The 10,047-nt window shown below is 39.0% G+C and overlaps 1 protein-coding gene across 1 annotated transcript in view; it reads left to right on the forward strand.

The window, feature by feature from the left end:
- Positions 1 to 9,295, forward strand: part of SCEL (sciellin) — a 165,963-nt gene extending 156,668 nt beyond the window's left edge. Inside the window, exon 33 of the mRNA XM_040620240.1 lies at positions 9,204 to 9,295. Within this exon, the coding sequence (XP_040476174.1) occupies positions 9,204 to 9,295 (92 nt within the window). The remainder of the gene's footprint in view (positions 1 to 9,203) is intronic.
- The last annotated feature ends 752 nt before the right edge of the window (positions 9,296 to 10,047 follow it).

The following is a 10,047-nucleotide window of genomic DNA, read 5'->3' on the forward strand; positions in this document are numbered from 1 at the left end:
TCTCAAATAAATAAATAAAATCTTTTTTTAAAAAAATAAATAAAATGTGAGATTTAAGGGTTCCTGGCTTGCTCAGTCAGTGGATCATGCAATTCTTGATCTCGGGGTTGTGAGTTCAAACCCTACATTGGGGATAAAATTTACCTAATAAAAAAATTTTTTTTAATAAAAATAAAATGTGAGATTTAGAACACTTAGAACATGTACCCTGCCAGCTCCAACACTGCACGGATCTGTGAATCTCTTCCTGCTGCTTACCCCATTCTGAGATGATCTCTTTCATTAGATGCCTAGGGGTTGTTGAACGTTTTGTTTTTCTTTTTCCTTTTTGTCTTTTGACCCTCTACACCCATATCTCCCACCCCCACCCCAATCCTTGCCTGTGATAATTGCCAATCTGTTCTCCATATCTATGAACCTGTTTTGGTGGTGGCAGTGTGGTTTTTGTTTGTTTTTTTGTTGGGTTTTTTGTTTTTGTTTTTGTGGTTTTTAGGTTTTATTTTCATTTGAGAGAGTGCAGGTGAGAGGAAAAGGGAGAGAGAATCTGAAGCAGATTCCTCACTGAGCATAGGGCCAATGTGGGGCTCGATCCCACAACCTCAAAATCATGACCTGAGCCAAAACCAAGGATTGGACACTTAAGAGACTAAGCCACCCAGGTACTTCTTGTTTTAGTTTTTTTAAGACTCCACATATAAGAGAGATCATATTGTGTTTGTCGTACCTGACTTACTATACTTAACATGGATCTTAAGGTCCTGTGTTGTTGCAAATCACATTTTCATTTTCTTTGAAGAAACACCAAGAAGTGGAATTGCTGGATTATAGGGTAGTTATGTATGTACGTATGTATGTATGTATATATTATTTTAGAGAAAGAGAGAGAGTGAGTAAGGGAGGGGCAAAGGGAGAGGGAGAGAGAATCTCAAGCAGACTCCCCGCTGAGCACAGAGCCTGATGCAGGGCTCGATCTCATGATCCTGAGATCATGACCTGAGCTGAAACCAAGAGTAGGATGCTTAACTGACTGAGCCACCCAGGCACCCCTACAGGGTATTTCTATTTTTATTTTTATTTTTAGAAGAGTGTATTTATTTATTGGAGAGAGAGAGCGAGCAGTGGGGGAGAGACAGAGGGAGAGGGAGAAAGAAACTCAAGCAGACTCCATGCTGAGTGTGGAGCCTGTCTCAGGGCTTGATCTCATTGCTGAGATCACAACCTGAGCCAAAACCAAGATTTGGACACTTAACCAACTGCACCATTCAGGCGCTCCTATTTTTAATTTTTTGAGGCATCTCTGTACTGTTTTCCACAGTGGCTGCCCCAATTTACATTCCCACCAATAGGGGTTTCCTTTTCTCCATAGCCTCACCAATACTTATTTCTTTTCTTCTTGATAATAGTCATTCTATCAGGTGTGAGGTGATATCTCATTGTGGTTATCTGGTATATAAGAATGCAAAAGATTTTTGTGTAGCAATTCTGTATCCTGTAACTTTACTGAATGAGTTTATTAGTTCTAACAGTTTTGGGGGGGTGTTTTTTGTTTGTTTGTTTGGTTTTTTTTTTAGTTCTAACAGTTTTTTGACGGAGCCTCTAGGGTTTTCTATATATAATATGTCTTCTGCAAATAGTGACACTTCTTTCCAATTTGGATGCCTGTTATTTTTTTTTCTTGCCTAATTGCTCTGGCTAGTATTCCATTACTATGTTGAATGAAACTGGTGAACATGGGCATCCTTGTCTTGTTCCTTATCTTAGAGGAAAAGCGCTCAGCTTTTACTGTTGAGTATAATGTTAGCTGTGCACTCGTCATATATGGCCTTTATTACATTCCCTCTATAGGCACTTTGTTGAAAGTTTTTATCATAAATGGATGTTGAATGTGTCAAATGCTTTCCTGCATCTATTGAAATGATCATATGATTTGTATCTTTCACTTTGTTAAGGTAGTATAAACACATTGATTTGTGGATTTTGAACCATCCTTGTGTCCCTGGAATAGACTCCACTTGATCATGGTATGATCATGCATGATCTTTTTAATCTATTGTTGAATTCAGTTTTCTGATATTTTGTTGAGGATTTTTGCATCTATGCCCAGCAGGGATATTGGCATATAATTTGGTTTGGTATCAAGGTAATACTGGCCTCATAAATGAGTTTGGAAGAGTTCTCTCCTCTTCTAATTTTTGGAAGAGTTTGAGAAGGAGTGGTATTAATTCTTCTTCAAATGTTTGGTAGAATTCACCAGTGAAGTCATCTGGTCCTGGACTTTTGGTTGTTAGAGGATTTTTGATTACTGATTTAACCTTCTTACTAGTAATCAGTCAGTTCAGATTTTTTTATTTTATCATGATTCAGTCTTTGTTTTATTAAGATTTTGTTTATTTATTTGACAGAGAGAGTGAGAGAGCACAAGCAGGGGGAGCAGCAGAGGGAGAGGAGAAGTAGGCTCCCCGCTGAATCATTATTCAGTCTTGTTAGGCTGTATGTTTGTAGGAAAGTATCCATTTCTTCTAGGTTGTGCAATTTGTTGGTGTATTATTGTTCACAGGAGTCTCTTATGATTCTTTGTATTCCTGTGGTATCAGTGCAACATCTCCTTTTTCATTTCTGATTTAATTTATTTGAGTACTCTTTCTTGGTGCATCTAGCTAAAGGCATGTCAATTTTGTTTATCTTTTCAAAGAATCACCTCTTAATTTTATTGATTTTTTTCTATTGTCTTTTTAGTCCCATTTCATTTACTTCTGATCTAATCTTTGTTATTTCCTTTCTTCTACTAACTTTGGACTTTGTTCTTTTTTCTAGTTACTTGAGCTGTAATGTTAGATTGTTTATTTGAGACTTTCCTTGCTTCTTAAGGTAGGCATTTGTCACTATGAACCTTCCTTTTAGAACTTTTTTGCTGCATCCCACAAATTTTGGTATGCTACATTTCTATTTTTTGTTTGTCTCAAAGTATTTTTTAATTTCTTTTGATTTCCCTTTGATCCATTGGTTGTTCAGTAGCATGTTGCTTAATCTCCACATATTTGTGAATTTTCTAGTTTTCTTTGTGTAATTAATTTTTAGTTTCATACCATTGTGCTTGGAAAAGATGGTTGATATGATTCTCATCCTCTTAAACTTATTAAGCCTTGTTTTGTTGCCTAATATATAATCTCTACTGGAAAATGCTCCATGTACCCTTAGAGAGAATGGGTATTCTATTGCTTTTGAATGAAATGTTCTATATATATCTGTTAAGTCCTTCTGGTCTCACATGCCATTTAAGGCAGATGTTTCCTTATTGATTTTCTGTCTGAATGATCTATCCATTGATGTAAGTGGGCTATTAAAGTCCCCTGCTGTTATTGAATTGCTGTCTATTTCTCACTGTAGATCTGTTAATATTTGCTTTATATATTTTGGTGCTCCTATGTTGGTTGCATGAATATTTACACATGTTATATCTTCTTGTACTTTAGAATTGCATGTTGGCTTTATCACAGTACGAATGTTTGGCACCATCTGAACCTTATTTACTGGACCTTTGTCCTGTCATTTGAGAAGTATGGCTCTGAGAGATATTACTGAAATGTTCAAATACATGAGTCAGGTAATGGTTTCAGTTTTTCACTAGACGAGAGGAAACTAAACATTATGATTGCCTTATGAGTGATAGGAGAAGGATGTTTTAACATCATTGTCTCTGTAGTTTCTTTGATACATTCCTCTCCTTATAACATTGAATTGCTGAATTGTTCTAGGTGCTATATAAAAAAATGCATGTCTTATAATCTACTACCATTCATTCATTCATTCATTCATTTGTTCTGGTATCCAATAAATTTAAAAATCTTCATTTAGAACCTATGTTTCAGATCTTAGTGATGACCAATACAGCCAAAGTTCCTGCCCTCACAGAACTTATACTCTAAAGGAGCAGTTTGAAAGACAGAAAATAAACACAGTAATCTCTGAAACCAATAAGACCCATGAAGGAAATAAAACACAGTCACTAGGTTTTAGTGTTGGCCAAAGTCAGAGCATTTTCCCCTTTTAAACATAATAAGATGGAAGTTCAAAGATGCCAGCAGGCAGAGACCAGTGAAAACCTTTTAGGGTTCCTCTATTCCTCATGCAAAACAATATTCAAATATTACTCAGATAGCTTTCAAAAAGTCTCTGCAAGGGGCGGATTACACCAAATGGCTCCTGCAGTCCTGGACCTCAGGCTGAAGTGCTCACTTGGATAAAGGAGCCAACAGGCATGTTCTGGTGACTGTGCCCAAGCTGGTGATGAGCGAGAGGGAGGCTTCGAACAGCCCTCAAATGGAGTGGAAACCATGGGCTGGGTATGACTGTCTTCACTTCGTCGAGGCACTAAGAATTAAGTCCCCTCCTGTTTTCCAAGTGGAAACGTGAAACAGCCAGCATCATTTCTGATCTAGGAGAGACTTCTCATAGGAATTTTATAAACATGTTCTCTTCCCTTGCTGCAATATGAATAATGTATCTGGTGGAAAGAAACATTCAGATCTTGGTATAACTTTCTTGGCAGTCACAGTTTGTTAATTTTACCTTCTTTCCCAAGAGAAAAGGAATTCATGAGCTTCAACGGCCCTTCAGGCTCATAAAGCAATGACCTATTAAATCTGCAGAAACATGGATACTTCTTAAATGCATATCGGTAAATGAATAAAGTCAGTCTGCAAAGGCTCCATGCCATATGATTCCACCTATACGACATTCTGGAAAAGACAAAAACCACAGAAACTGTACACAGATCAGTGATTGCTGGGGGTTAAGGGAAATTGGGTCTAGGAAGCTGGAGAGTTGAGTAAGTGAAGCAAAGGGAATTTTCTAGAGCAGACTGTTCTATATGATACTGTAATAGTGAATAAATGACACTGTATGTTTGTCAAAACCCATAGAATTTTACAGTACAAAGAATGAACCTTATATGCAGATTTAGAATCCCATTTAGGTGATCTGGAGAAGGGGATTCTCAGGATAGAATGCAGAATGTGCCAAAAGAATCTAACTGTATTACAAATGCATGGCACCGTCTCACTAAAGGGATTGAATGGAAAAATGCTGACCTAAGTAACTTTGGAAATGAGTGGCCTCTGTCAGACTAATGACAAGACAAAAGTATCTGTACATGAACACCGTACTCTAGCTGATAAAGTTGTTTCCTATGGGGTCCAGGTTAACAGTTCTGCAACCATTATAAATATATGCTGGAATTGAACAACTAAATAAATAGTGGATAATGGGCATCAGATTTCTCACAGTTGGAGTGGTAGATCACAGATAAACAGGGGGAGGAGGCTAGAATGATCAGTGTGATAATGGGTACATCAGTATGGATCCAGGTTTAGTTTGACATAGAGACAGATGATCACGTATAGAAATATTTCTAGATATGTACATATACACGATTGCTGTACACACATATATTTTCTTGTTCTGTCAGCTGAGAGGGCCTAGAAGTAATGAAACTCCAATAACAATGAGTATAGCTGGTATCTAGAACTTGACTTCTAATGCCATTCTCCAATACAAGGGACTAAGGCTTCTTGGAGAAATAGCTGGTTCTAGGACTGGAGCAGGATGTACATAAAATGAATCTGGAGCATCTTATAGTGCTAGAAAATAAGGAAGTGTTCAAATACACATATGCACATGCATACACAAACACGTGCACACACACAAACACGCACACACACACATTAATGTGGATATATTAAGAGCATATAGGATTCAACTGAAAAAGTTTCTAATGGCCAAAGCTGGAACAATTTGAGCCACTAAATAAGTGATGTAGTGTTGAATTATAGCCCAATGTAGAACATGAAGATTTGTAAGCTGATGCTGGTTTAAATAAATGATTAATAGATAATTTTAATAAATGCAGGAGACACAAATCTCCCATGCAGAAGCGTTCCAAATACTTTATATAACTCCTCTATCTTCAAGGATGTAGAGCATAATTGTCCACTTCTCATGTGTGGGCTGCGCACGGTGACTTCCACAGTAGAGTGTGGGATGAGAGAAAGAATAACTGGACAGTGAAGAGACCTGATAAGCCCTTCCTCAGACAGGTTATCAAGATTAACGTCAATGACAAGAAATCACATGGCTAACATGCATCCTTCATAGGGTGTGATAAGGACACAATTGCTTTCTGGTTTTCTTCCCTAAAAGCCAGTAACCCCAATCTAATCATGAGGAACACATGAGACACATCTCCACTGAAGAGCCAACACTCCTCAAAACTGTCCGTCATCAATATGATAAAGTCTGAGAAACCATCACAGCCAAGAAGAGCCTCGGAAGAACTGATGACTAAATGTAACATGGTACATGGATGAGATCCTGGTACCAAAAAAATAAAAGGGGCGGGGGGAACTTAGGTTAAAACTGAAGAGTTCTGAATAAAATATAGCCTTTAGTTTTAGTTTCATTCTTTCTGAATTTTTTCCATCCCTTGCCTGAGAATCACAGGCTCTGTAGCTAAGGTAAGTGAGAACTTTGCCAGACGTTTGGCCAGGGTGTGACGAGGCTTACTGGATTTCCAGCCTGCAAGATGTCATCCCTCCTTCCCCACCGCACGAGCCATTAGCCAACACCACACGTTTTAGGCTTTTGTTTGACAGCATACTTGTTCTAGCCCCAGCTTCTGAACAAGTTAGGGCACAACTAAATGGCTGTAGCAAAGCGCCTCTGAAATCCAACAGCTCAGACAAGATGCTTTGTTCTCTTTCTCATAGTAAAACAGAAATAGGCTCTGTCCACGACATTGTCTAGAGTGTCTGGCTGCACTGCTGTCCCCCAGTATCTCACCATCAAAGCTGCCTCCCCAGCTGCAGAAACGTGGCCCTGTCTGAGGGGAGAGAAAAAGAATGCGATGAAAAGCTGCCCTGTTCCTGTCGGTCACATCCAATTGGCCACTCCTGTCTCATTGGCCGCATCTCACTGCCAGGTGACATGTAGCTCCCAGCCATGTGCCCGCTGAGACAGCTCGAGATTCCTCTTACTAAAGGAAGATGGACCCACGAGTTGTGGGAGCAGGTGGTCGTCTCGGCACAGAAGCCCATGAGCTGGGGCGCCTCACCCAGCCCCTGTGACAGCTTATCGGTGGCTAGTAGCAGAGACCCCTATAAACATCTCTTTGTATACAGAGCATTGTAATCAGATTCCCCACGGTCATTGTTAATAATGTCTTTTCCTGATGAACAAAGGATTTTAGATTTGTGTGGCCATTTGAGAATGATTCTGGCCTGATGCCCTCAATTTATAGGATTTTCAGATGAGGAGAACTGGGGGCTTGAGTCCCTGAATAGTTCCGTGATAGAGCAATTTGTCAGTGGCTAAACTGGGATAGGAGACCAGTGCACTGAAGTCTCTTCCACTAACTGTGGGGCTTAAAAGTGAATACAATAATCTATAAAAATTATCTCACCAGAATAGAGCACAGTGGCAGACAAAGCCTCACATGCCATTCTCTTATTTAGAGAATTCAGTATTTTATTAGCTTTTAGAATTACTGTGACACACTGCTAACTCCTACTGATCTTGTAGTTTTTATGATTCTAAATCAATTTATGCCATACACATGCAAAATAAGTTCTGTCCTAGCTTGCATTTGTAGATTTCTTCTTCCATGAGTTGCTTTTTGTATTCTCCATGTGTCACTACAGCATTAGTTAAATGTATAGTCCTTTGGATCCCATTTAATATGAGATGCTTTGGAGAGTCAAACCCTAGGACCAAATGAAAATTTTACTAAAATTCATATGTGTTATATCCATTATATGCCACAATTTACTATATTTATCCCTGTTGTAAAAAAAAAAAAAAGTTGGATTAGGATTTACTCCTTTAAAGGCCACATTATTTTTCACATTTTGCTATTTTGAATATGCATTCTAATATTTCTTCTAGAAGTATTGCTGATTGGTCTCCAATTCTAGATATTGCCTTCGAAATCTGATTTTCTTTTTCACCTTAAGGCTTTTCCATAAACACTTCATGTTACATTTTGTGTAGAGATATATTTTGCCATGTACTTCTGCTAAGTGTGTGGGTTCCCAAGACCGTCTTCACTTCTGTCACCTCGTGCAAGCTCAAGAGTTCTCCTAGACCACTGTTCATTTCCGTAATGCACAAGAAAGACTCCCAGAACTCAGAAAACTATTATACTCATGATTATAGTTTATTATAGTGAAAAGGTACAGGTTAATATCAGCCGGGGGAAGAGGCACATAGGGCAGTGTCCAGGAAACAGCAAACACAGAGCTTGGATTTGTGTGGACTGCTCTTATTTCTTCCAGCAATGATACGTGATGATACACAATGAGTTGTGACAGCTAGGGAAGCCCATCCCACCCTTGAGGTCCAGAGTTTTTAGTGGGGTTCAGTCATGTAGACTTGGTTGACTACTTGTGTAGTTGACCTTAATCGCCAGCCCCACCAGAGTTAGAGCTGATACTGTATGGCCCAAAGCCCCACCATTGTTAGCTGAGAATATCCGGAGTGGCCCAAGACCTCCAGGTAAACAAAGGTACACTTCTCAGGCAGAACATTCTAAAGACCTCGGCCAGGAACCAGGGGCAGAGGCCAAATCTCTCCTTGGGCAAGGTCGATCTTTTACTGCATACAGCCTCCAAGTAAATAATAATATAAGCTATGTAAATTCAGACACACTCGGGGTTCGGTTCCATCACGGTGTTACATTTAAGAAGTATAGTTCAATTCTGTCAGTGTAGCTAAAAATAATTCTATCTTTTACTGGTGAGTCTCAAAGGACATTCAAGGGGATCCAAATACATACTCCACATCCACTTTTATGAAAATCTCCTTTCCTCATTCCCAACCCTTCCTGCCCCGCCAAAACCCTCTTATACTCCCAGTGTATCTCAATATTGCCCTCCTCCTTTCCTCTCTCCTTTTTCTCCTCACATTATTTAGTAGAGTTTAGTCTTAAATTCAGCACAAAATTATCCATCCCGTTCAGGAACTTGGAAGAGGTGAAAGTTGGACTCCCCAATGCAAATTTTCTTTGACAGGCAGGAAAATGGGGAAAATCAAAGCATATGCCAATATTATTTTTTTTTTCCTGATACAATAATAGTAACTTCCATGCACCAGATACCAACTGTTTCACTTTTCATACATGTGTTTCTGGATCTAATATCTCACTGTTTCAGAGATGTCACAGATTGGGAAAAGTGAAGGCAAAACCATTCAAGGAATGCTACAGGTCTATACTGCCAAAGTGCTTCATTCCATGATACTTTGATATGGAAAAGGAAATACGTACCATGGGAAGACAAAATATGTAAGTATCAAAATATTCAGCCTTAAAGATGCCTTTAGCTTTGTTATTTCTTACTCTTATGGTTGTCTCCTAGCTCAGTATTGGATGGTTAATTTAGGGAGAAAAGGGGGGAATCTAGGATTCTGCCAACTTCTAACAAACACAAAATTCTAAAATGCGGGCATAGGTCTGTATATGTAACTCTCTGCTGAACTGTTGACTTCTGTTCTCCAATATATGTGGAGATGTTTGAATCTGTGACAACGTTTCCATCCACTTTCTTTACTAGAGAAAAATGAGGCAGAGAGAAAACGTTTTCCACTATCTACGTGCTTGAACAGCACCGTGGATTCATTTGTCAAACTACTCACGTGCATGCTTTAGGGTGAACTAAAACCAAACTGGAAATACATTTTATGGTTTATTCTTCTGGCACAAGGAAGCAGCAACCCCTCCTGTCCACCTCCGTGACCCTACTCCCGCTTCTGGCCTCAGGAGACTGGTTCAATGGTCGTTACGATAGCATGTTTGCTGTATTACATTTACATGCTTACACTTTCTAAACATGACCCAATATCACCAATACATCTCCCAAATCAGCTATAATTCCTCAATCCCCTCAAATATCCACGAAGTTCTCACGTTTCCCAAATTATGCTATAACTATTCTATCTGATTTGGAATCATGATTCAGAAAGCTCTGTACATTGCATTGGGTTAACATGCTCTTGTCT

The sequence above is a fragment of the Ursus maritimus genome, unplaced genomic scaffold (genome assembly GCF_017311325.1).
Source record: "Ursus maritimus isolate PB19 unplaced genomic scaffold, ASM1731132v1 scaffold_10, whole genome shotgun sequence".
NCBI lineage: Eukaryota > Metazoa > Chordata > Mammalia > Carnivora > Ursidae > Ursus > Ursus maritimus.